The sequence below is a fragment of the Podarcis bocagei genome, assembly GCF_964188305.1.
Source record: "Podarcis bocagei genome assembly, chromosome: 9".
Classification (NCBI taxonomy): Eukaryota; Metazoa; Chordata; class Lepidosauria; order Squamata; family Lacertidae; genus Podarcis; species Podarcis bocagei.
In genome coordinates, this window is record NC_138134.1 from 4,569,908 (window position 1) to 4,597,664 (window position 27,757).

At 43.0% G+C, this 27,757-nt stretch overlaps 1 protein-coding gene across 1 annotated transcript in view; it reads right to left on the bottom strand.

Moving 5' to 3' along the window:
* Positions 1 to 27,129, bottom strand: part of BOD1L1 (biorientation of chromosomes in cell division 1 like 1) — a 39,805-nt gene extending 12,676 nt beyond the window's left edge. Inside the window, exons 1-16 of the mRNA XM_081207545.1 lie at positions 26,789 to 27,129; positions 23,247 to 23,371; positions 21,718 to 21,908; positions 19,674 to 20,300; positions 19,203 to 19,352; positions 16,192 to 16,361; positions 15,236 to 15,350; positions 14,913 to 15,057; positions 14,417 to 14,492; positions 8,493 to 14,070; positions 7,023 to 7,090; positions 5,691 to 5,760; positions 1,621 to 1,694; positions 1,196 to 1,280; positions 939 to 1,018; positions 42 to 126 (exon numbers count right to left, since the gene is read on the bottom strand). Coding sequence (XP_081063671.1) covers positions 42 to 126; positions 939 to 1,018; positions 1,196 to 1,280; positions 1,621 to 1,694; positions 5,691 to 5,760; positions 7,023 to 7,090; positions 8,493 to 14,070; positions 14,417 to 14,492; positions 14,913 to 15,057; positions 15,236 to 15,350; positions 16,192 to 16,361; positions 19,203 to 19,352; positions 19,674 to 20,300; positions 21,718 to 21,908; positions 23,247 to 23,371; positions 26,789 to 27,049 — 7,900 coding nt within the window. The 5' untranslated portion in view covers positions 27,050 to 27,129. The remainder of the gene's footprint in view (positions 1 to 41; positions 127 to 938; positions 1,019 to 1,195; positions 1,281 to 1,620; positions 1,695 to 5,690; positions 5,761 to 7,022; positions 7,091 to 8,492; positions 14,071 to 14,416; positions 14,493 to 14,912; positions 15,058 to 15,235; positions 15,351 to 16,191; positions 16,362 to 19,202; positions 19,353 to 19,673; positions 20,301 to 21,717; positions 21,909 to 23,246; positions 23,372 to 26,788) is intronic.
* Positions 27,130 to 27,757: the final 628 nt, after the last annotated feature.

Here is a 27,757-nt window from a genome sequence, read left to right on the forward strand (position 1 = left end):
CTTCTAACCCTTTCAGGAAAGTTCTGTAACTCTGATGTTACCTTTTCCTTCTACAGTTTCTGATGAAGGTTGCAGAGACTTGGCATCACCTTCAAGGGTATCTTCTGAGTCCCTGGAAGTTGTTTCCTATGAAATTATAAAACATGTTAAAATACTGTGTGCTGTAGCACTAACAGAACGGCATTGTGAACTACTACATTTAAAGGTTGCCACCACAACTAGTTACGTAAATTATTCTGACAGAAATAACTGATAAGCCGCTTCTGAGGAGGAGCCACACCTCCTTCCAAAAAGCTTCCAAAAGGTGTAATTAAGTGGTGACTTGACAGCAAAGTTTAGCTGTCATTCTTATCTCTGCGTAACACATGCAACATGGGATTAATTCCTCCTACATGCTCTGGATTGTTCGCTGATGTGGAATCGAGAAAGCCTATCAGATGGGTGAGTGACTGGAGTGGGAGAAACTATAGCTTGCCCAAGCACCGTGAAAATTAATCTCCAGAGAAAATACCAGCAGCACTGTCTTTAATTATCTCTGAAACTACTATAAATCACGAAAGAATTTAAAGAAAATGCTCATCTGTCAGTAAATATGTCAATCCGAACTACGACCCTAAAGCTGGCTTGAAAAGAGACGTCACTGAAAAGGCTGAAGGTAAAACTGTCTTCTAGGAAGCTCATTTGCAGTTTACTTTGAGGAAAGCTACAACAAGCAGCTGTCTATAAGGGACGAGAGATTCTCTGAGAAGTGCTTATGTTGTTGTTTTGTTACATTTTCGATCCTACGTTCCACGACTGATTGCATTGACAGTAATGAGAATTAATGGATGCTGTTGCCCCTGTTATGGGGAATGTGGCTAGGGCTGTGTTGACTTTGAGCAAGCATTTCAAGCAGTATGTTGAGAAGTAATATATCTGAAAACAGATTTAAAGTATACCGTATTAGATTCTGCTCTGGCTTCAAAATACTGGCTCTCTTCAGCTTCTTCTTCCAAAATCTGACACACTGGACCATGATCTGCAAAATAAATTTAACCCTTTTTTAAAAAAACATTTTCTGAAGACTTAGGATAATGAGTGCTGAAACCTTGTACGTATTTTTTTTCTAAATCAGATTGGCCTGCAAACCATCCCATGCAAACTAGTCAAATGTTTGCCAGAGACAACAAGGTAGGAGAGTTTATTTGTAAACTACCTGATTCACCCTCTTCGATACCAGGATGTCTGTCTGTTTCTGGCATGAAGCTCTCTTCCTTCTGATCAGGTATTTCTACCTGCAACTAAGAGGAGGAGAGGAAATAGATGAGAAAGTAAATATTTCTATGTTGGATCAAGACTGAAAGTGGAACTAGTCCAGCATTCTGTTCTGAACAGCAGCCAGCCAAGATGCATCAGGGAAGATGCCAAGCAGAGCGTCAAAGTTACAGCTGTCCCTGGTGCTTGCCTCCATTGTCTGCTATTAAGAGCGATACTGCCCCGGAACAAGGCGGTTTCATTTAGCTATCCCAATATAGAAATCATGCCTTTGATAGGCAGGCTCCTAAAAGCTGTAATCTTTTTTTTTTTTAAAAGGGAAAAAATATTCAATAAAGAAAAGTAAAACAAGAAAGAAATGCAAACCTCTAATGATTTCTCTCTAGAAACTTGGACTTCTACTGCTTCTGTTACGACTGAAGTATCTGTTGTTTCAAGTGCTAAAAAACAAAAGCAGAAAGGCAGAAAAAAGGACTATTAATTCATTCAAAATGCTTTACAAAGCAGTGTCTCAATGTGATGGCTTGTATATGCTCTTCTCAATAAGCACCCTCTGCTCACTCAGAGAGATATTTACAGTTCTTTATTTTACATATGTACAAGCAGCACATTACAATCATGCGTCTGAATTGTCCGGTTCAGATTCGGGGAGTGGTCTTCTCCGGCTTCTCCTCCAACAGAAAAGGTGGGGACGTCTCTGATCCCTGCGTTTTACCCCTCTCCTTTCCTGTGCAGACGGCACAGGCACAGGCTTCCTGTGCGGTGCTGGGGCTCTGCTTCAGCATTGGAGAGCCTTCCTGCCTCCGGGCTCTCTCCCTCTTTCCCATCCGCCACTTCCTCTCTATCTCCCTCTGACTGTTCCCGCTCCTCAAAGGCGTTCCCTGGCAGCCCCGTGACAATCATTTCATGAATCTGTAAGGTCAACCAATTATCTCTATATTGTAGATGCAGACAGCTTCCTAGTGACTTCTGGCAGATATGAGATTTAAAGTGGTGACTTCCTGATTTATACCTACATTTCCTTAACAGTATGTTAACCAAAAGTTCAAGATGGATTTTAAGAACTACTATGAAGTGTTCTCAGAACTATGCAAACAAGTTTCAGCTAGAACAGGGCAGGCAACCTAAGGCCCGTGGGCTGGATCCAGCCCAATCGCCTTCTCAATCCGGCCCACAGACGGTCCGGGTATCAGCGTGTTTTTACATGAGCAGAATGTGTGCTTTTATTTAAAATGCATCTCTGGGTTCTTTGTGGGGCATAGGAATTCGTTCATATTTTTTCTTCAAAATATAGTCTGGCCCACCACATGGTCTGAGGGACGGTGGACTGGCCCACAGCTGAAAAAGGTTGCTGACCCCTGAGCTAGAAACTTGTACAGAAAAATAATATTTCTATGCAAGGGCACAGGAAGCAGTCCTCAGGCAGACCGTAGTACTCACCTCCCCACCCCAATCCATGGGCTTCAGTTCAGAGGTGCTGGGCCTACTGCAGGCATGGCCAAACTTGGCCCTCCAGATGTTTTGGGACTACAATTCTCATCATCCCTGACGACTGGTCCTGTTAGCTAGGGATGATGGGAATTGTAGTCCCAAAACAGCTGGAGGGCCAAATTTGGCCATGCCTGGCCTACTGCATCCCAATGCATATGCATTTTATCCCCATTAGATATAAATTTGCTCGTGTGAATTTCAGCAGCAGTACTGAAATGCTCCCACTAAAAAATCAACCCCCCCATTATGCTATTATTTATGTTGTTGTTGTTTAGTCGTTAGTCATGTCCGACTCTTTGTGACCCCATGGACCAGAGCACGCCAGGCACTCCTGTCTTCCACTGCCTCCCGCAGTTTGGTCAGTGTTATTATTTATAGGTTAGCCTTATTTCAGAGGAAACCTTTCTGGGACTATAGCAGCTATGTTCTGTGCTCAGGAATCTGCTTTTTCTCCTGCTTCGTAACAGTTGGCACCCCCACCCCCACCCAATATCCAAATTGGCCACTTCACGGGCAGCATCCCGTAGTACCAATTCTAATTCTTTCACATTGCAATACAGTAATGCGGGGGCTACCAACCAGGTCACTTGTCAGGAAAGAGATTCAAGTGTCAGATGTGCATAAGCCTCTAGCCTGTTCCCTGTGTTGACTCACTTTCCAGCAGTCAGGAGACAGTAAAAGGGCTCCTCAACCCCTCCGTTCCATCATGAGCAGCAGCAAAGGCTTTCAAAGAGCCCTCTCTTTCTTATGCATGTCGGCTGCTCGCGCCCAGGCACTGCAGAGAGAGAGGCCTCTTGGGGTTGAAGGATTATGCTGAGCAATAGGCAGGAAGCCTGTGCCTCCCAGTTGCTTATTCCAACTTTAAAATGTTTAAAATTCTGATTTACTGGAACTTCCTATTGTAAACGTAGACTATAGCTAGCTACTGGTATTAGTCCAAGAACCCCTTCCAAAAACAATGCTCTTTCTCTAAACCACTGAAAACACGTACACGGTTCCTTTCATTGATACTACATTAAACTACAAGAGAACATTTCAGTTGTTAAATATACTGTCAAAGACAGAGTTGGATCTTAGTTTCTCAAACAGCAATGGGGTGTTTACATTCCTTGCAGTTTCAAACTATGAAATTCACTGTCTGCTGTGCACACTCAGCCCTGACAGAAGACATGATTATTTTATAAACAACTTCCTTTTACCTAGGTAGAATAATCTCAAACAAAGCAGAGGGAGTGCTCTAAAAATGTCTCTAATAAAAGTTTTGCAAATTTAACATTTGCCTTATATAACAAGAATTACATATCAAAGCAAAAGGACTCCTTTGTAAATATCTTAGAAATTGTGAAATACTTTACCAAGGCAGTAGTTCCATATGCACAACAACACCCTGTACCCATGGCCTCTCTGCACCCACCCCAAATTTGCACTTGAGGGTTGGGGGAAACACCCAGAACAGATTTAGGGGGCACACAGGGAGAGGGAGGGGACATTCCATTGCACAGCCGGAAGTCCTTGTACTGATGGAACTACTTCGCTGTATACAACCCTCACAAGGGTTAAATTTGAGTTACACTAAATTTACTTAAACTGAAAGGATGGGGGGGGGGGCTCAACTGAAAAGAGGATTTAAGATCTCTCTCTCCAATGCTGAAACAGCTAGTGCTGCGGAATAGTTTTTCAGACATTTACTTTTAGTTCAGTTTAGTATACTTAACACTATGGCAAGCGTGGGGAACCACTTTTGTTCAGCCTTCTGGGGGCTGCTTCTGACACCCACCTGTCAACTGCCTGACCTTGTATAACATCTGATAGATCTGGACGGCAAACGGTGCAAGATGGCGGTGGGGCTGTTGCGGGTGGGGCTGGGCAGACCCCACAGCGGGGAGTCGCTGGTTCCAAGGCTGCCTCTCTGCACTGGACTGGTGAGTGAGCAGTCAGTGGCCTCCTGCTTGGGCTCCTGCCTGCAGCTTACCTGTATCCTGGACCAACCATGGACTACTCATTGGCTGCCACTCTCACACTCCATGGTCACTGGGGCCTTGGGCAAACAGTAACTGACTACGTCCATGGAGAGACATCTATTAAACTGGCCAACACTGGCCTCTACCTGCTCTCAGCGCTCACCTTTGCTGGCCTCCGCTACTTCTATTACCACGATGTGGGCATCTATAGGGCCGTGGCCATGCTGTGGAGCCTCTGAGGCACAACACGGCACCTACCAGCAACATTCAACGATTGTTCACTGCTGCCTCTGCTTCATTGTATTATTGCCGAGTCATTGAATGAGGGAGAAATAGCAACAGGGGCCCCCACGCTGCATACAGCAGAATGACTTGGGGAAAGAGGCATCCAAATATGGGTCAGCAGCCACAGCCATTCAACAAAATGTGGGGATCTCTCGTTGAGAAAAGAGCTAGGCTTGAGACAGGCTAGAGAGCTCACAAAGTTCTGATGTGAATGCAGGGGGCAAACTAGTAGTGATTGTAGTGGCAGCCTTTATTTGCATGGGTGACCCCTTCCTCTGTCAAATGGCAGCTTGGTTTCAACAGGTGCAGCAGAACTGGTCTTGAATTCCAGTCACTTGTGTTTTTTTGGTCCTGATATTGCAATTAGTGGATTGTGTACACGGCATCTTGCATGGTGTTCTGGCTGGGCCCTAAGCAATTGCTCGGCAAAAGGGAATTTTTCTTTTCTTTTTGCTTCACTGATGTACAATAACGAATTTACAGAACCCTAAAAAATAATAATAATCGGATCGATCTGCACCCACTTAAATTAAGCTGCACTAAATGCAAGTCTCACTCCCCAGGAACAACTGGGGCTGCATGACTAACCTCCTGATGTGGATCAGATGTTTTATGAAATGTAATACTTAATTCTATTGATTCATCCCGAAGATTATAACCTGCAACAGTTTATCACTGCCATTAGAAACAGGAATTTACCTTTGGAAATCAATTCTGGTTGAATCTCTTCAGAGAGGTTTTCTTCTTCCATGCTTCTACATTGTGGGTCCTATGAAGTGAAGGGAAGGAAAATCTTTCAGGACTCCAAAAATTAGTAGTTAGGGCATGCTCAGTTTGTTAAATTATCCAGTACTTACACTAAAAGTGGATAATCATTATTTCACAGGCATGGAAATGTCTGTATGGAAAATCTGAATATTCTGGTAATAAAATCCAGAAAAGTTCCTTTGAGAGTCTGAAATTTGACATGCAGTATCAACATAAACAGCTAAGGGATGTTCTAAAAGTTAGAAAGCTATTTTCAACCTTCCATCCCTTTGATGAAAGTGCTGGCTGCAAAGTGAAACTGTGGGAAAAGAATAAGGTCTGGAGAGAAGAAGACAGGAGACTCAAGCTTTTAAGGTAGAGACTATAAACCTTAAAGTGGAGAGTGAGTTGTCAATAAGACCAAGAACACTCAACATGGCAAAAACACTGTTGGACACCCCATTGACTGTTGGCATCATACAGCAATTACTGGATGAGCAACTAAAATAGATCTGAACTGAGATGGATAAGGTGGTGAATGAAAATGGTCAAGAGAAAGATGAGGTTAAAGACACAGAAATTTTGGAGAAAAATATTGATTGCCAGAACAAGGCCTGCCAGAAGAAGAGAGTGGAATGATAAAGCTGGAGGCAGTAGATGATGGAATGGAGAGGACCTTTACACAGGTGCCTGGAGAAGTAAAATAGTCTTGCAGTAGAATTATGATGTTGGAGAAGTGGAATGGAACCATGGATGGAGAGATTACGGAATATTCTGAGCTGGCAGAGACAGAGCTGGGAGAGAAAGGATTCTGTGTACAATTTGGAGTGAATTTAGAGTGAAAAACTTTTTTAAAAAATCCTGCTTCTTTTTCTTGTTTCTTTTTTTGAGTGGTTTCTACTCTGGATCACTGAGGAGACTGTACGCACATGATGGAGATGGCTGGCTGGTGAATGACCCTGCGTGAAAGGCTGGAAAGGGAAGATCTCCCAGAGTGGGAGAAGAAAGGGAAGCTCCTGGGTGAGAGCTGGGAGAGTCCAGCCCTTTCTGTGCAACATTTGATTAAGATCTACCTCTGAAAGATGGCTTTGTATTTACTTTGCTTTCCCTTTCCTTTTTTATTTTTAGTTAGCTTGTTTTATATTGTACTGTAGGATGAAAAAGTTTCAATATAAATTTATTGGGATGGGGGAAAGAATTCAAATAAATTAACTTTTCTCCCTAGTTAAGTCCAGAAACTAAATCAAAGGTATAAGGAAAAAATCTTTTAAAACACCATAATACCTCAATAGCTGTCATCCTGGTCCTTTGTTCCAGCTCTTCAGCCACAACTGGGTGAATTTCTTTGCTGTCTAACAAAAGCAATTTAAATGTTTATATTCATTTGATTATACTCCTTGCAATGTTATTGCTGTCTTGCAATATTTGATGTCATCTATTAACTGCATTCCTTCATAGAGTCCTTTGTCTAGAACCCCAAGCACCACTCTATTAATATATTATTTTAACAGCAAGCTCAGTATTCAGCATGTTCTTACAAGGCCCTAGCATATGAATCAACAGTGTCTCTATGCTTTGGGCTCTTTGACAGAAGCAGGCGCCCTCAAACTACATTCCTCTTGGGGGATGAAATGGGCATACAGTGTCCCTGTTGTGCCTTTGGCTCTCTTCAGTAAAGATTTTACAATTAAACTTACTTGCATGATTCCTTATTCTCTGTGGCATTTTATATCTAGGCAAAAGCAAGCTAATCTCTCTCTCCATTCAAGGCTATGCTACAAGATTATTAAAGATAGAAGCTTCTGGTGCAGGTAACTGTTCCTTTCTCTGTGTTTCATTAGGAACTGGTGGGTTTGAAATAACTAAGCCTTCCATGGCTTGGCTTCAGAGGATATCCCAGTTAGAAAGTTAAACGTGAACTTTATTGTCTGTTCCACAAAACAGAACAGTTCTAGAAATTCCTAACTCTTCCAGATATTGCCAAATCCAGCACAACCCTAGGGACGAAAGAATGTAACATTTACACACCATGATTTCAAAGGTATAGGATTGTAAGACAATTTTCAGTTTTATAAAGGCTTTGATTCTTTGCACTACTTCATACTTTATACTGCAAATTACTGCTTCAAAGTGCCCCCACTATCTGAAGTCAGATGTGGCAGCTAAAGAGTGTGGGTGGTATTCAAGTACATTTTACTCGGTTTAAATTACCCATTGAAGTTATTATACCTGACTTAGTTATGTTCATTCATTTCAATGGGTAATGCCACATAGAACCTACCTGCCGGATACCTAAACCAGTATATTTCAGGCAGCAGGCAGAGAGACCTTTCGTTCCCCAAGAATTTTAACCTCAGGTGCATATTCTCTCTGCTGTGGTTTTAGCAACATGATTTACTGAATTTTATTCATCATTGCCACCTTTCTTGGAAATTTGATTTCAGGGGTTTCATAGAAATGTTGTAAATAAAACTGCTTAGAGTGGTATATAAATTTTGCTGAATAACAAAAAAAATGAAGGTTTTGTGCTAGCCAATAGTCTAGCTGCTATCCTTAAAAGTCTAAAGTTGACCCTAATCCTGTTCTTAACTATATTAAATAGGAAAATCTCAACTTTGTTTACTATATTATTTCTTTGTATACTTGATCAACTGCGGGCTTATTTATGCTAGCTGGCTCCTAAGTCTAACTTCCTACGCACCCCAATCATTAAATTCCGAAGTCTCAAAATATTGCAGTACATAAGGATCTTACCAGACTGATGTGCTACACTCCCTTGAGAAAACGCTTCCTCTTCATTCTGGCCATCCGCTTTAGCATCTATGTCAGCCAAGTGACTACCCTGAACTGTTCCTCCTCCAAGTGGTCTGTCCTTGGAATTTCCCCCCAATTCGACAAGTAATGAAGTCGAGCATTTCCTGTTGGGGAGATCCATTGTTCCACCAAGGTCAGTTTCTAATACTGGCTTGTGACTAATATCGTCTATTGCTAAATTTACATCCCCACTTTTCTGTTCCAGTGGCATACCAGATGGAACTTCGGTATGTTGCCCACTCTCTTGGGTTCTGCATTCATGCACGCGGTCTTCGGTGGATGTTCCATCACTGACAGAAGGGTTCAAAATTTCTGTGCCAAGGCTTTCTCCTATGCTATCAGATTGCACTGTATTTCCAGGCATTTCTGTGCTTGTGGTGTCATCTGTGGTTAATTCTTCCACAGCACCCTCAGGTTCCCCCTGATGGAATCTTTGGCTTTCTTTTTGAAGCACATGTTCATCTTCAACTTCTTTGCTTGAAAATTCAAGTAGAGTTTTCTCTGAGACAGCAACAGTAGAGACACTGTCACATTCTTCCACTATTCCGGCTGCTATACTATTCTCCGGCATGTCTGCACTCAAGGCAACCAACTCTTTGTCAGGTTTAGCAGTGGCAACACTAAGTCCAAGAGCATCATACTCTCCTCCCTTCTGAACCAAAATTACAGCACTCTGGTTGTTGTTTTCAGTGTTTTGAACCACAAATTCAATCTCTTGGCTTGTGGCTTCCTGAACATGTTCTGCTCCATCTGTGGAAACTTCAGCACCCGTAGTTCTTTCTTTAGCTTTTACTGGCACAAATGCACCATGGGTGGTTTTGTCACATCCTTCTGTAGTAGAGATAGGGGAAGTCTCAAACCTTCCTTGGGTTCTACAGACCTGATCAATCTCTTGTGTCTCAACAGGAGACACAGAAGTCTCAAACTGTTCCACTGAGCTTGTCGAGATCATAGCTGTGTCTGCCGTTTGTTCCAATCTTAAGGGGAAATGTTCATCTGCATCTTCAGTTCTTTCCTGGGAAATGGAAGTCTCTAACTCTTCAACTATGCTTGTGGAAATCACAGTGCATTCATCCCTTTCCTCTTTGCTTTCAACTGTATTACCTTCATCAACACTTCTAGTTGACATACTGGGCATGGGAATAGCGTCCATTTCCACAGTAGTGGTCTTTTCTGCAGCTTGTATAGTAAGAAATGCACTTTTGCCATCTTCTATTGTTGCACTTGGCATAGGGGCTTCAAATTCTTCCAAGATACTTGTAGAAACGTTATTTTGTTTCCCAGCAGTTCCATCCTGATTCATATACTCAACAGCTGTGCTAGGCATAGGGGTGTTGAAATCTTCTGTACTGATGAGGCTTGCGGTTTTCTCAAGGTTTTCAACTGTTTTTGCAACAAGTGGTGTTTGATCAACATGCTTAGCAGAAGACTGAGCAGAGGTAGGGCACACTTTGACCACACTTGTAGAGATGGTCTCACCTTCACTTCTCTCATCTTCATTAGCAGATGCTGAGAGAACAGCTACTTTCTTTGAGCCTACCCTAAACGGGCCTTCAGATTTCCTGATATCTATGAAAAATGTGGCATCCTCATTCTTCTCTTCCACAGCAGACTCTTGATCCACACCTTGCTTTGAGGTTGCACTAATCACGTCACATTCATAATTCTCAGTAAATTGAGGCTCTTTCTTTGCACCAAATGCCATAACATTTTCACTGGCCACACCAAGACTAGTGGTGCTACTTTCAACCACTCCCTTTGTACTGTTGTGGATATCATCAATTTTCAAGTCTTTCTCTAAGCCTGTCATGCTGTCAACAGCACCTTTATCGACATCTGAGGTCAGCTCACCCAAGTCAGTTCTAAGCTGGCCTGCAGCAAGGCAGATGGAGGAACTTCCACCTTCTTTGGCTCCAACACAAATCAGCACCCTTTCACTTTCTTCTGTTCCTGTACAGGTCAAAGTCTGTTCCGCTTCTTCGTTCCCTCTCCCTGTACTAGTAACAAAATTTTCACCTTCTTCATCGTCTTCTTTTGCACCAGTGCTAGTCACACAACCTTCATCATCATAGGAACCTTGACTGACATCAATGATGTTCGTTTCAGCTCTAGCTGCTGTACTGTCTGTGGCAAACTCGTATTTTTCTTGTGTATCTGAAGCTGCTGCAAAACCTTCATTGCTGTCCTCCAAACCAGTGCACGCAGCTGCAGCTTCAGGACCATCTTCTGCTGTTATGCCTGTGCTGGTGACGGCACTCTCACCATTCACAATGTCTTCACTCTTGTCAGCATGCGGCCCAGTTGCCACATTGTTTGCCGTCTGAGCACACACGCCAGTCACAGCACGCTCATCTTGCGAGTCAGTACCAGTCACTGAACAGATGGCAGAGCCAGGACTTCCTCTTTCGGCAGCCGTACAAGTCACAGCACCCTCAGCAGCTTTAGCATGCTCACTTCCAGCTGCGTTACTCCGAAATTCATCTGGATTTTCACTTGTCACAGGTCTATCCTTGGCTTCAGTACCCGCACTGGTAACAGCACCATCACTTTCTACTTCACTGAGGCAAGTAGTAGCACTGTCAAAGTTGCTTGTACCGCTACAGACGGAAGCCACACACCTTTCTTCAGAACCTGCACTGGTTACTGCATCATCTTTCTCTTCTGCTTCAACACTATTCACAGTCTGTTCAAGTTCTACCCTAGTTTCATTGATTAATGGTTTAGAATGCTCTTCTGCATAATTCACAATGCATTCTCCACTTTCTTCCTCCTTGGTTGAGGAACTTTCACACATGCTAAGTCCTTCAGTGCCAACACCACTTTCTTCAGTCGCTGTGACAGGACATTCTGACATGGAATGAGCACCTTCCTTATTTGGGGTCCAAGATCCCACAGTGAAACCTTCATCTGCTTCTATACTTGTACAGCTCAAAGCAGTCTCACTTTTTTCTTCTGAGCAAGTAATAGTGGCATCGCCTTCTCTTTGCAAATGGATTGATGTACCTTCTTCACTTTGGCTTCCTCCAGTGCTAGTAGCTGTTACAGCACTCCCAGCAGTTCTCTCTGTGCTGGTCCCGATAACAGTCTCCATGCTGTTGCTGATGCTAACACAACTGCTGCTGCCTACTACATTGTTTTCATTTTTATCTTCAGTGACTCTTCTTAAATCACCTCCTCGTTTACTAGCCATCATGGACATTTCACCAATTTCTTCTGGAGTGTTCTTGGGCACTGGCCCTGAAGACAATTCTATTACACCACTGACAGTATGGTTTTCGTTTGTTTTGCCTTTGTTTGCACATACCTCTGTAAATACTATAGTTGGGCTGGTCATTTGTTCACTCTTTATACTGCCAGTTAAAGCAATTCCAGTAATCTTTTGCACAGTACCTTCTTGAATGCATATAAAACCACTCGTTTTCTCTTCAGTCACTTCTTTACAACTTAGGTGCCCTTTGCCACCTGCGTTAGAAATTTCCATGTCAGTGATATCACTCTCTTTTATGTTACCATCGAATGCAATGCTACCATGCGGTTCTGTTTTAGCAGTATGTGCTTCATTGTCTGAAATGGTATCTTTATTAGCTGGCCTATCCAAATTAAAAGATTCCTCCATAGATACATCACTCAAAGGGTTTTTGACTTCTGCAACAGTCATATCCATGGATTTTTGATGGACAACACCTTCATTTGATAGCTGCTTGGTTGGAGAACTGCTTTCTTCACTTTTAAAGGCATCACTTGGCACATCCATTTCCTTCGTAGGAGTCTTTTCAACCTTTTGTTTGGGGTTACTGAAACCGGAAGGGGAAGATTTTGAGATTTCATTTGTAGGCAAAGTTTTATTCAACTCATGCAATGAATTATGATGCATTTGGTCTTTGGCATTGTTTTTAAATTTAGTTTCTTGTTGTGAATTATTACTGATTTCTTCTTTAGGTTGAGTTATTTGATGCTGTGCATTACTGTCCCTTTGTTCTGACTGTATGTTCATTGGCTCTTGGCATTCTTCAGAATGTAACATGTGCCCACTAGTCCAGACTGACATTTCTGCTGATGATTTTTCTTCTCCTTTATCTATTTCTTGGAATGAAAAACTTCCCTTTCTGCTTTCACTAGCTGATTTTTTAGTTGTTCTTTTATCTGTGAGCAGATTTTCTTGCAACTTTGAATGAGTCTCTACTTGTTTAACAGCTTTGTCATCTGGTTTGTTGTCATCTTCTCTCTTTTTCATGTCCTTACTATTATGCTTCAAACTTCTGCTCTTGTGACCTTCAGCTGACATTTTCCTTTCCAGTCTTGAACTACTCAAATCTTTATCACTTTTATTTTTCTCTTTTGCAGATGATTTTTCTATTGACTGTGACTTAACTCGATGACTGAAGTCTTTTTGAGAACTACTAACTGAATGTGCTCCACTGTCAGGATCCAATTCTACAGAATTTTCTTCAAAACCTTTAATTTCAGTTTTGGATTTACACTGCTTATCTGGATCACTCTCTTCTGAATTAGGCCCGGATTTCTGTCCCGATTCCTGCTTGGAGGAACTTTCTTGTAGTTCAGGTTCAGGTATTTTGCCTTGCTTGCTGTGACTCTTGGACCGGGACTTTAGCAGTAACTTCTCTTCCAAAGCATTTTTTGATTTTCGCCTGTCTTTGTGTATACTATCACCTTGCTTTAAAGTGTTATCAGAGTTTGTCGATTCTGCATCATGTTTGTCTTCTGAATAACCTTCCCCTTTCCTTGATGTTACAAAACTATGTTGCTTTGATGTACCCTGAGACTCTTTCTGTGGCCTTAAATCACTTGACAGTCTTTTAGACTTGTGGTCTGCTCTGGATTTATCTATAGAACCCTGTCTGTCTTTTCTGTTTTCTTTACGTGAACTTTCTTCATTTTTTAAAGCATGTTCAGAAACACTTTTCAGATCTTTGCTGTTTGCTGATGTTTTCCTTTCACTTCTGTGCTTATTCTTCCGTTCAGCTTTGTCATCTGAAAAAGATTTTGTTAGCTGGCTATGCTTCTGAAGATTCTCCTCGCTTTTCAGCCCTTTCTCAGATGGCAAATTTTCAGCCTCATCACCTGTTTTATGAAACACCTCTCCTTTACATTTATGCTTAATTAATAATTTATCTTCAGAAATACTTTTCTCTTTTTCATTTTTATCTTTCGATGATCTAGCCTCTTTCCTGGGTGCACCTCTAAAACTTTGGATTTCTGAATCATCCTTTTTAACATGCTTTTCATTTTTAAGTATGCTTTTCTGCTTCTGAGGTTCTTCTGAGCTGGTCTCTGCTCTATCAGTCTGAGATTTGGGATCTCGGGGCTCAGTATCTTGCTGCATTCCTTCCACCTGGAGAGAAGTAGATGGTCTTCTTTTGTGTTCTTTTTCTACCTTGGAATCATTTCTGTTTTCATCAGCTGAATGCACCGTCTCTGAAAGTCTTCTCACAAGTTTACTTGCTTCATTTTTGCCTTGACTGGCCTTCACTTCTTTTGGGGAGGGCTTTTCAACACCCTACAATATAAAAATGTAAGTATGATTTCTTCGTGCGAAAGGGTATTTTCACCTGAATTATGTCAAAGCCCATGCTCATTGTCTGAACTGAAATCCTTGAATTTAATTGGAAGAATTAACTGCATTGTGCAACATGTAATTTTGTGTATTAAATCATTTTTAAAAGGTTAATAGTAATCTAACTTAAATCTTAGTAGTTAAGATTTTCTTCATTATTCTAATGGCTTAAAACCTATAAAACAGTACTGAAGTGCAAACAATACTAGTTATATCTTTGAATTTTAAAGGTACAGCTCAAACTTACAGTCTTACAGAACAAGAACCAAAGTTTAAATGAGGGACTTACTTCAGGAATCTTCTGAGGTTCTCCAGGATCCTTCTCAAGCTGTTCAGATTTTTTCTTCTTACCTTCTTCTTCATGCCTGAAAGCATAATAAAAAAAGAGATGTCTTGGGCTACAACTCCCATCATCACCCATAGTGCAGCCAATGGTCATGGTTTATGGGCCTCAAACCATGGTTCCCAATGTGGGGTGCCCCACAGGGGGGCAATTTGATTTTTAAGGGAAGCAATTTGGAAGCTTGTGTAGACCAAGTTAATGGCCTTTTAGGCTTCCTCCATGTGAACAGGAGTTCACTTTTTGACTAATAAGAATTATATGTCACGGTAGACTGCCGCCTGCTACTAACCTTATCTTGGATGGGTGAACTGTGAACAGCAGCCCAGAGGTTTGTGAACCTTAGAGGGGGTTCAAACTATTTCAAACTGTATCTATGCTACTTTCAAAGGATTTGCACTTTGTAGTATGCAAAACGTACTAATTTTATGTCCTCTGCAAGTACCTTGACTCTCTCTTTCTTTTCCTGCTGAGGGCTACCTTCTTTTCTAAAAATCTTTGTTCTTTCAGCACATCCTTGATGCTGCTACCGCTGGCTTTCATTTCAAGTCCTCTGGCAGGAGTTTCTTCCAGGCTTTGAGTGCTTTTACCTAGAACGACACAGTAAAGTCTCTAGCTGCAATTTCTGATATTGTTATTTTGGCTGCAAAATGAAATAAATTGTTTGGCGAGTACTAAATTAAGTATACACTCTCTTGTGCAAAAAAGCAACTAACTCGCAAGTAGAAAACAGCACAAGAAGCGTTCATCTGAAGTACAACTCAGCACCTTGATTTGCACTTTTCAGTGTTTTCGTTTTTTCTGCAGCTTTCTGTTTCCGCTTTTCTTCAAGTTTTTCTCTGTTAAGCCTTCTCCTTAACAGTCTCTCTTCTTTTTCTCTAGCCTGAAGATAAGAAAATGGGAGTTCATATGATGGGATCCAAAGCATGTTTTCACTACCCTGCTTCCAGCAGCAGCCTCTATGTCTCCCCAGAAAGCTTCCCTGAAGGCTAGCAGAGTAGCTTCAGTGGCACTCAATGAGGTATGAAGGACTGCTGCAAGAAAGCAAAACCTGAAAACCCTATTCCTGTCATGCAAAGGCTTCTCTAGATGCTGGCCATAACTGTTTTTGTTTTATTGAAATAAACCCACAATATGTTTTTAAAAACCTAATAAACCTTTCGATTGTACTTTCTTGTCTGCAAAGTAAACCCCCTCCCCCCAGAAATTGTAGTCAAGCAGATTAACACAGTCTGGACACAGAACCAATCTATTCTGAAATGCAAAACAAAACCCTCTCCAATGGATCAATATGCTGGCAGTAATTTTGTGTATCAAACAGAAGTTCATCTGATAAAGAAATTAAGAGTTCCTCAAGACATGAAACCTTTATTAATATTCTTCAGTTTTCCCTCCATTAAGACTACTGGACATAAGCACACCAAGGCCAAGTCTCCAGAAATACTTCTTGAAAAGACTGGAGGTCAGAAGAGGTATCATTAGGAATAGCTGACTGCCACATTAATTCATAATAAGCAAGAGGCTTGAGAATGGCACAACACTGGTCCAAACTGTACCAGTTTGTGTTCCAAGCATTCCACAATAGGTCAGAACAAAGGAGAGAAGCAGTTTCTTATCCCTGAAATGTCTACACATGTATTGTTTGTAGTTTTGATTGTTTTCTTGTTCTCATTTCTTTGCTAAATAATTTTTTTAAAAAAATAAATAAAATAAACCAAACTTACAACAGACTGGCGGCGTTGCTCCACAGTCCCTTCATCATCAGAATCACTATAATACTTGGAGTAGAGGTAAGGCTTATGGACGTAAGCGTGTCGCCCAGATTTTGTTTTTTTATTGCTGGCCCAATCAGCCTCTGGCTTTGTTTTAACCTGATTATGTTCTTCTTCGTCATCTAGAGAAACATAGAGACAATGAAGGTTACTAAACAGAATGGATAAGGAATCTGGTGCCATGCAAGATGTCAATGAACTCCAATTCCCATCAGCAAAGGCAAAGTTCTGGGATAATAGGAACTGGAGCCCAACAAACATCTGGAAGGACACAAGTACCCCTCCCCAACCTTAACTGAAAGATGTTTTTAAAAGCCAGATCTAGGCTGGGATGAAAGGGACCGGCAGAAAGTTCCATGTGAACAAAAGAACCATTCTGCCTTCTTCCTACTGTAGCTCCTTGTGTTCCACCTCAAAATCTGATGCTGGCAGTCGGGGGACCTACTGCTCAATGCAGAAGCTGAAAGTGAAAAATCAGCCACTCAAGGCAAGCTCCCCCCCCCCCGCCCCCTGGCCAGGTGACAAACATTCTGTGCTTGCACATATCTCTTCAAATTCTTGCCTTGTTTTCCCACACATCTAAAACTAAGGGAGAGCTTAAATCCCCAAAATCTGTTGGGGTTAAAGTTAGTTAGTTAGTTAGTTAGTTAGTTAGTTAGTTAGTTTATTAATAAACAGCAACATAGAGCACTTAGTACCCAGGTGCTACAAGGCAAGTTGGCAAGGATTCTGGAAATTGAAATATTGCAGCAGGATTGTAGAATACCTAGCTGTCTCAGCAACAATTTCTTGAAGGTATGCATTGGTTTCAATTTGTGACGTAGCACAGGCATATCCACTAAAATCAGAAAATGTATTAGCATTTGAATAGACGGCCTGATGAACCCTAGGCTGAGCACTGGATTTAGATGAGGCCCAAGCCAAATGGGGCTTCTTTGGAGCACTCAGACAACTCGACTACACAGCCATGAATTGCTCTGGGTCAGGTTGTCTTGGTCCAGACAAATTTGTTGCTGTCAGAGGATGGGACAGCAGGCAGAAGCAGAGGCAGATAAACTGGGCCAGACTGGGCCGGGCCAGAAAACTGTGCAATACCTCCAAGATTTACTTGGCTGGCAGCTGTCTTCTGGGAGAAGGTAGGCCCAGTGCCATGAGTCTCCTTCCTGCCTTGATGCCCCACAGAATTGATGCCACAGCTGTTGAGCAGAGGTATTGATTCCATGGGCAGTGGGTGCTGCACTGCAAGATTTCCTGCAGGAAAGTCACTTGCAAAGCAGCACCAGACAGGATCCTATTCTGCACAGTTATGGTGCACTCTCATCCCTGGTCATTTTAAAGCCCCAGTTTAACTGAATATTAAAATATGGTTTTAAAACCCATTAAAAATGGTACTCCAATCCCCCACTTATTTGGGGGACAGCTCCAAGGTGGTCCCCAGGTGGCACAGGGCATATCAACCTGATCCACGGGCCACAGATGTCAGTCACAGGGTGGATCAGGGGCCTGTGTTCAGCCCTAACTGAACACCCCATTTAGATTATACTGTACTCTCAACTAACAGATTACATGGGATTAATGAGATGATAAAGACAAGCCTAGCATTTGGCTGCAGAGTAATTTAAGAGTTTTGTGCCCACAGCTATGCAATTTTCAAACTGCACAGAACACAGCAAATTTAACCCTGTGATGAAAATAGGTTGTCTATGTGAGGGCATGTAACATCTCTGCTACTGAACTGTATGCTCAATTCATTTTTGACCAATTTCCAAAAAATGGGTGATTTCATGTCAATACAGATGAAAAATATTTTTCCTGTGTTGTACCTAGATATCAGTGTGTACGTTTGTGCGAGCTTCCGTGAAGGCTCTCATGTGTGCATTTAGGGCAGATAGTAGCAGGTGGCAAAGTGGTGTGGTTTCCTAATCAACTCACTATTGGTAGCTAAGAGGGGCAAAGCAGCAGGGAGGTTCCTGCACTGCAGACCCAGCAAAGGAAGCATTTGATTGGCTCCACTGCAGCACCTGCATGAACCTCCCTCCTGCCTCGCCCCTGAACCTCATGATTACTGGTAGCGACACCCGTATTGAGAGGCCAGGGAAGTAACAGCACCCCCACCGCCAGCCACTACTGCAATAAGATGTTACAGTGGTACCTCGCAAGACGAAAAACGTGCAAGACGAAAGAGTTTTCCGTTTTTTGAGTCGTTCCGCAAGACGAATTTCCCTATGGGCTTGCTTCGCAAGACGAAACGTCTTGCGAGTTCTTGCGAGTTTGTTTCCTTTTTCTTAAAGCTGCTAAGCCGCTAATAGCCGCTAAGCCACTAACAGCCGCTAAGCCGCTAATAGCCATGCTTCGCAAGACAAAAAAACCGCAAGACGAAGAGACTCGCGGAACGGATTAATTTCGTCTTGCGAGGCACCACTGTATCAACTTAAACTCTGTACAGTGGTGCCCCGCATGACAAATGCCTCGCAAGACGGAAAACCCGCTAGACGAAAGGGTTTTCCGTTTTGGAGGTGCTTCGCAAAACGAATTTCCTATGGGCTTGATTCGCAAGACGAAAATGTCTTGCGAGTTCCTGCGGGTTTTTTTTCCTTTCCCCCTTTTCCCCAAGCCACTAAGCCGCTTATCAGCTGATCCGCTAAGCCGCTTATCAGGTGATCGCTAAGCCACTTATCAGCAGATCCGCTAAGCCGCTAATAGCGCTAATCCGCTAATGGGCTTGCTGCAAGACGAAGAGACTCGCGGAATGGATTCTTTTCGTCTTGCGAGGCACCACTGTATCAACATCAGTATAACACATTATTTCTCAAACTTCGGTCCCCAGCTGTTGGGACAACTCCCAGCCTCCCTAGCTACTAGCACTAGTGGTCAAAGATGCATATTTGAAGATAAATGTTCACATTTTGCTTTCTCCTGGCTAGGGAATTAAATCCAGTGCAGCTTCAGGACTGTTACCTTACCATCAGAAACGATCTCTCCTTCTTCTGTGCTGTCTGAAAGCGCAACTTCCTCTTCACTTTGTTCTTCAAAGGAAGAAAGATCACTGGTGTGCACAGAGCTAACAGTGATATCACTGAGTATGTCAACATCAGAATCCTCCAAAACTAGTTCTGAAAGAAAGGAAGATCTTTTAAAACATGGGCCCAGAGTCCCACATGCAAGTGGAAATGGCTTACATGAATGCCTGGGGGAGGCTTGCCAATTTACATCCTTCAAACATCACATGGAAAGCTGCTTCTGGTCTCTTAAATTTTGCCATCAAATTGCAGATGAAAAAAAATGGCACTCTAAGTACACATAAGCAACAAAATGCTGTTGCAAATATTTGCTTTCTAACACTACAGAGCATCCTACAGAAATTAGAACTTTCTTATCAACCCCAATAGCCCTGCCCCACCCTCATATTGCATGGCAACCTGTGGTTTTTATACCTTCTTTTGTACTTTCAATTGCTTTGTGCTTACTACTGTTCTTCTCCAGAGCTGAATATTTGGCTGATTCTGCCTCTCTATCTTTCAGGGACTTCTCTTCTTTAGCCTTTAGATCATCACCACTCTTTTTCAAGCGGTCCAACTTTTTCTCAGATTTTTCTTTCTTCTCCTTTTTCCTCTCTCCTTTCTCCATGCTCTCTATTTTCCTATCACTTTGGGCCATCAGTTTACTTTTCTGCTCATCACTTTCCTGTGCAGCTTCCTTGCTTGGGTTAACCAAACTGTTAATTTCTTTTGACAGACTTTTCCCTTCTTCACTTGAAGAAAATAAGTTATTTACATCTTCTGAGTTGGATACTGGTTCAGAGCTTTCTTCTGCAGAGTCACAAAGCAATTTCTCTCCATCTAGCAGATCTTCTGAATTCTCTACACCACCGTCTTTCTCTATACCACCATCTGTGCTCTGCTGAGACAGGAGTTTTTTCGGGACTCTGTCATTAGTCTTTGAATTTGTTGCTTCTGTGGATGCCCTGGCTGCACTTGCTTCTTGGTTTAGAGAAGTGATTGTTTCCAAAATGGACATAGCATCATTAGCTACATTTGTGCTTGGAGTGGAAGCAGGAACACCTTCAAAGGAGTTAAGTAAAGAACAAAGGTCATCCATAGTCGGAAAAATCTGCTATTACATTCATGTCTCATATATTAAAGCAAAAAAGAAACCTGAGTAATTGGGGGGAGGGGATATTGCAGGCTTCACGCATACAGTCATACCTCATGTTAAATTTGCTTCAGGTTGTGTGTTTTCAGGTTGTGTCCTGCGGCGACCCGGAAGAACTGGAAAGGGTTACTTCCAGGTTTCGCCACTCAAGCATGCACAGACACGCAAAATGACGTCAAGCGCATGCACAGAAGCGGCGAATTGCAACTTGCGCGTGTGCAGACGCGGGTTGCGTTCTTTTCAGGTTGCAAACGGCCTCCGGAATGGATCCCGTTCGCAACCAGTGGTACCACTGTATATGGTGAACGTCCAATGTGATCAAAGATTTTTCTGGGGCGGGGGGATCCTCCAGTTTGCATTTCTTAGCACAGAAAGTACTGATCTGATGTGTAGAGATCTTTCCCATTCTAATTAATTCAAGAGAAAATTAAAAAATTCCTTCCAGTAGCACCTTAGAGACCAGCTGAAGATCTGAAGAAGTGTGCATGCACACTAAAGCTCATACAATAACTAACTTAGTTCGTCTCTAAGATGCTATTGGAAGGAATTTTTTTTATTTTGTTTCGACTATGGCAGACCAACACAGTTACCTCCCTGCACCTAATTCAAGAGAGTTGTAGAAGCTTCTCTGTGTGAAAGAAACACATGATGTTTGGGTTATTCCTTCAGAGCAGCTGAGTACAGCTGACTTAAACTGATTCTGTTATCTTTTTCTGTCAAGGTCATGCTGACTCTAATAGCAAAGCCAAAAGGAACCTGGGTTTCACTCTCTTCTTCATCTCTCTTTCCAACTGTGTGGTGTTTTGTATACAGTATGTTTAGTGTTAAGGTTTAGTCTTATTATAAGTTACTGCAAGTTTGAATTAAGTCTGCTGCAACTGGACTTCTTATGGACAGTGCCAATCCTGAATGTATTGGATTTGTGACCATTATGCTCATTTTTCTTAAGTAGCAGTAAAGCTCTGCTGGATGAAATACAATTGCCTCTGGTCTATTTTGGGGGGATCCTGCAACGTGTTTAAGTTTTTACTCTGCTAACTATACACTGGAGTTCTGTTCTGGATCAATATGAGTAGAATAAATGACAGAATCATCCTATATATAATTGATCTTTGGAGGAAATCATGATAATTAATTAGGACTCAACTCAATTTCAGACCAACTCCTATACTGGTAAGATTGCACCATGAACACTTACTTAGTAGATGGGAGGCTAAACCTCAGCTTCCCTTCCTTGATACCTTCCCATCTGCTTACAGAGTCACCAAGCTCCAAATTAAAACTTCATAGCACATCAGTTCTGCCGGGAGCAATGGGCATAAATACCTTGGATCAGAACAGAAGTGTCTGGCTTTTCCTCAGGTGTTGCTGCGATGGGACTGGCCTCCTCTTTGTGGCTTAATGTGGCTAAAAATTCATGGACAGCTTTCTCTACTTGCGGCCTGAATATGTGATTGATCTTTGGATCGACAACTTGAGAAATTATTCTGTCAATTCCAGATTCTAGCATTCCAGATCTGAAACAAAACAACAACATAAAATAGCATATTTTTGTCTAGGAAGTTCGCCTCATATTGGTCCTGCAATAACTCTGTACAGGAGGATGTTGATGATGATGATGATAACAATAGTAAGAGCTTATTTCAGTTGTGCAAAGACTTCATCATATATGTTCTTGGGGTTCCCTAATAAGTTACTCCAGATTCACCTGCATATTAAAAAGCATGCATGTATATGATAGTAACAGAGAGTCACTAGCCTAACAACACATATGTTTGAAATTGGATCTTCCTGGTTCATAGGTCACGCTTAGCCACTACCCTACCCCAGCTCTCTTATAATAATGCACTATAACAATAAAGCTTCAAACTTGTTTACTTCTTGGGGAGGAGCAGGGGGAAATACTTGGCTGCCCATTATGGGGATAACAGTGCTGAAGCACACACAGTGAATACACTTGCTAAAAAGTAATACTTTATTTTTGCTTCAAGCCAATAGAAAAACTCTTTTTTATCTTGTAATTCAGTCAATCAAATTTTCATTGTTTGTAGACTATGGTAATTACAATACAGGCGCGCGCGCGCACACACACACACACACAAAGTTAAAAAGTTAAAGTATTACCAATTTTCAAAATGGTTTTATGTAAAAATGTAGCCCCAGTCCCCATTAAGGCTCCCCCACTAAAGATTTCTGATCTTTAGTGTGTTCTGCAAGTATGTTCTTTAGTATGTTCTGCAAGTCTGGGGAGACACCACAAGCCTGCCGGTAACTCCCACTTGTGACTGGATGGTGCCATTTTGGCTACATAAGGCTCCACGCTCGGAGAATGAGTTTGGCATTAACTCATGGGACAAAATAATATAATAACCTGATATGGAAATAATATAATATACAAAATAATATAATAACCTGATATGGAAATATGAATTTGTATTTAAGCATAGCAAAGCCTACACCTGTAATATCCTTAAGTTGAAACATGGTAATCTATTAAACACTACTCCCTAAATTGCTCTTGAAACTAGTAAGTGCTTTTTCTATGTTAAAAAAATGGAGCGGAGATCCAATTTCTTAGGTTAAGCAGTATAAGTGATAAATACAATACATATGATTTCTTATATTTCTGTGAACTTCCTACTAATTTCAGAGACTAGTGAGTTGTCACAATGACTCAAACAGCAGTCTTCCCACTCCCACCCCATCAAACTGGTCATGAAATGAAGGATGTTTTAATTTATGATGTGTCAGCAGCTATCTGAACACCACTAAAAAAACAATTGGTTGGACCCCTGTACTGTTTTCTCCAATGCAACTACATTAGGCATTGCTGCATTTTAAGGAGTGAAACTTACTTGAGAACCTGTTGTCTAATATTGTTTCTCAGTTGGTTCTTGTTCAGGTGAGGACTCCATGTATGAGTTGCTAGATGGTTGGAAACAAAGTTGTCCACTCGCTGCCTCAAGTTCTGATAAGCAGGCTAAAAGGAAAAATGATAAATGCTATGTGAAACTTCTTATTAGCATATCCTTGGAATTCATGAGATTGGACACAATGGAAGGTACTCAACTAAGTTTAACTCAGTGTAGACCCATTGAAATTAATGGGTTTAACTTATATTATATAATCTCAATGGGTCTACTCTGGATAAAACGTAGCTGAATACCACCCAATCACTTATTCATACACAGGAGAAGTCTCACTGAAATCCATGGATTTAAGCTAGTCACTAACTAAGCCCATTGATTTGAATGTGTCTAGTCTATTAGTTTGATAACACACCATAGCTTAAAGTGACTCAATTAAAAAGGGGGAGGAAATACATAATACACACCAGCCTTCTCTAACTGGGGCAGAGGAACAAATGTTTTAATTTAAAGAAAATTTCCCTGCCAACAGGTCTTAAGCCAGGAGTAGGTATCTCACTTGCTTAAGCCTTGCATATTGGCTGAAATTGGCCGCATTTACATATAACACTAATCATGGTTTTGACATTGAAATTCTACTCAGTATTGATCCAGAGCAGATTCCAATGTATAATAATAATAATAATAATAATAATATTTATTTATACCCCGCCCCCCCAGCCAAGGCCGGGCTCAGAGCGGCTTACAAGCAATAATAAAAACAAGTTGAATGATTACAACTTAAAAACAAAATTAAAATACAACATTAAAATATTGAAACATTAAAATATAGCCTCCTTGCAGCAGGAGAAGGAAAAGAAAAAAGAGAGGGAGGGAATCAAATTGGCTCCAAGCCAAAGGCCAGGCGGAACAACTGTCTTACAGGCCCTGCGAAAAGAAATCAGATCCCACAGGGCCCTGGTCTCATGAGACAGAGCGTTCCACCAGGCCGGGGCCAGTGTTGAAAAGGCCCTGGCTCTGGTTGAAGCCAATCTAACTATAGTTAGAATAGTAAAAACTTAAACATGCTGCAGAATTCCCCAAAAAATAGACCAGAGGCAATTGTATTTCATTCAGCAGAGCTTTACTGCTACTTAAGAAAAATGAGCGTAATGATTACAAATCCAATACATTCAGGATTGGCACTGGCCATAGGAAATCCAGTTGCAGCAGACTTAACTTAAACTTACAATAACTTATAATAAGACTAAACCTTAACACTAAGCATGCTATGTACAGAACACCACACTAGAAGCAAAAGAGATAGAAAGAGAAAGTGAAACCCAGGCCCCTTCCGGCCTCTTATTATAGTGTAGGCTGCGTAACCTTGAAGAAGAGAAGAGAATCAGTTTAAGCCAGCTGTACTCAGCTTCTCTGAAGGAATAACACAAACAAACCTTCTGTTTGTGTCTTTCACACAGAGAAGCTTCCTGAACCCTCTTGAATTAAGTAGAACAGCAAAGATCTCTACACATCAGATTAATACTTTCTGCACTATGAAATCCAAACTGACAGGTTTAGCACTCTGTTGAAAAGCCTGAATGAGTCCAATCTAACTGTCAGGCTTGCATACAACACAGAAAAAGTTTTGTTTCAATCAAATCCCTGCTTGGTTTTATATTCAACCTGAGGATTCTGGTTTACACAAGGGTAATTTTAAGAAGCCAGACATGGCTTGAAGTTGGCTTGTTATGAAATTTAGCATAATTTGTTTTAAATAAACAATGGCTTTTTTTCAGGTGGGCGCCATTGTGAGAGAACAAGGGTGAGTTCCTACACCTCTGTCTGGAAAAACAGCACGGAGTACTCTCTTGCACTTGTAGTATAGGCTAGTTCTCATCAACATCTAATTCTCTACGCACAAAGCATGTTTTTGAATTGCAAATCATTCTATCATACGAGTCTGCACCTTCAGTCTGAAGGGATACAGCCCCCCCCCACAAATTTCCTACCACAGTGAGATCTATGTCACTAAGATACTAGTCTAGGGAAGAGGAAAACAGATGAAGGAGTATTCACAATAGTGGTCGGGTGAGGGCAAAGCTTTGGTATCTTTCTCAATTGCCTGGCAACTAGGATTGCAAGGTCTTCTGTTTGACCTGACACCTCATGCTTTCGACTTTCGCCTTAAAAATTCTGGTTAAGGAGCAAATTCACAGCACAAAGGTGGAGAATTAAAGGAAAAGAGCTGTTTTATACTTGCCTCTGTTTTCACTTTTAGGTAAAAACACACATCCATGAAGCCACACATCCCAAACTGCCAGGCACAGCCACGCTCTGCCCAGTAGTCTGCCAGCAGCCCACCCCAACCCAAAGCTTCTACTCCACACCTCGAGCCACAGCAGCACAGGAAGCTGCCTCAAACAAGTCTAGCTCCATATTGCTTGCACTGGCTGGCAGCAGGTTTGGGGCTTCACACAGAGGAGCCTTCTCAGGGGTGGCTGCTCCCAGGCAACTTTGGAATTTCTTACCTAGAGATGCTAGCCAGGCTCGCTGTCCTTTCCAACAGGCCTTTAGGAACTGACTGCTTTTAATGGGAGGGGCTGGTGCCCTGCTGTTTTCCTCACTGTAATTATTTGCATGGTTTTAACAGATCTCTGTTTCTCAAACTCAGGTCTCCAAACTACAACGCCCATCACCCCTGCTAGTTAGGGATGATGAGTGTTGTAGTCCGACAACAGCTGGTGACCCAAATTTGAGAAACACACATCAACTTTAGGGGGCAGAGGTGTCTTCAGCCCCTCAAAGACTCTTGGATGAGACTGAGCTCCCAGAGTCCTCAGCCTCTGGTCATACCCTGCCCTATGACCAACAGGTCACTGCCTCTGCCGCACCCCCCAGTCCTGCCTCTGGGGCAGGCCCAGTGGGGACTACAAGTCCCATCACGGCTGCCCCCTCTGCGTAGCTCACTTTGCCAACTTTGCCATGGAGAGGCCAGCGGCCAAGCACAACGCCATGCTGCACGGCTGGGCTCTGCGCTGGGCTTCCTCCTGATTCAAGAGTTGCGCGTGCAACTGCACAGCGTCACATGGCCCTCGCCCCAATGTCAGGCGAAACGTGGCGACTCTGATAGACAGATGGACGGTTTTAAGTCTATTAAAGCTTCCTTCTTCTTCTACGTTTTCAGCAGTTCTTATCCTCCTCCTTAAAACGCCTGGAGTCCCTCTTGTGGGGGGAGGCAGTGCGTATGTGTGTGTAAATAAACCTAAAAGCAACAACGTTAATACCAAGGACAGGGCTCTGGTTCCTCCTGTGCGTGCAAGAAGCACAGGCTCCACCCCCGAGCTGCAGCCCTCGACGCCTCTGGCAGGCAGGCAGGCAGGCAGGCACTCAACAGGAAGAGCTTCTGCTATCCGACGGGGGGGGGGGGGCGTTTCCAGAAGCGCCTCCTGCCGCCGCCGCCAGGGGCTGGTCCAGGTGTGGGCGAGTCTCTGGGCAAACGGGGCTCCGAAGGCCCCCCCCCCCGCAGGACCCGAGCCGCGTCCCCTCACCTTGGTGTCCACGTCGGCCAGGCAGTCGCGGCGGAACTGGTCGAAGAGGCCTTGGCTCTTGAGGCGGTTGAGGATGAGGGAGACCAGCTCGGGCTCGGCGGCGGCCGAGGAGGTCCCGGGGAGCGGCGGCGGGGGCTGCGGCTGAGGCGGCGGCGGGGGAGGCGGCGGCGGCTGGGCGGGAGGCGAGGCTGCTGTCGCCGCCGAGGCCGCCGCTGCTGCTGGTGCTGCTGTTGCGGCGACGGCGCTGCCGCTGCTGGACATGGCGCTTCCTCACACGGCGGCTGGTTACCGAGGAAGCGGCAGCGGCAGCAGCAGCGGCGGCGCCCGCGACGCTCCACCCTCTCCGCCCCAACCCGGAAGCAGAAAAGGACGGCGCCGGAAGTGCAAGACAACGAAACGCAAGGGGGGAAAGAGGGTCACCGTCGGCCCATAAGGCGAGCGGGGTGGCGGAGCTATTTCGCCCGCCCAAGTACGCGTGCGCGCAGAAGCAGCGGGGCAAAACAAAACAGACGCGCGACGACGGTCTGCAGGCCACGCCCCCTTGCTCTTGGCTCCGCCCCCGGGAATGTGGCGCGGTCTGTGATTGGCTGCTCTTGTTTCTTTGCTGGAAGCCTTCTGGTTTCTGTTTGGGGAAAAGGCGGGGAATGGAATGGAATACAGTGGAATGGAATAGAACAGAACACCATGCAATAGAATGGAATGGAATAAAACAGAAAAGAACAGAACAGAACAGAATAGAATAGAATGGAATACTATGGAATATAGACGACGCACCATCTTGAGGCTTCTATTATCTACGCTGACCTGGAGCCGGTGTCCCGGGTTTCAGGCATGATTCTTCCTCCATCCTACCTGGAGATGCCAAGAACTGAAGCTGCGAACCTAATGAATGATAGGTTTGAACATGCAAAATGCGTTCTACTCAGTACTTTTTTCTAAAAAAGAATGTTTAGGGGTACTCTCATTTCG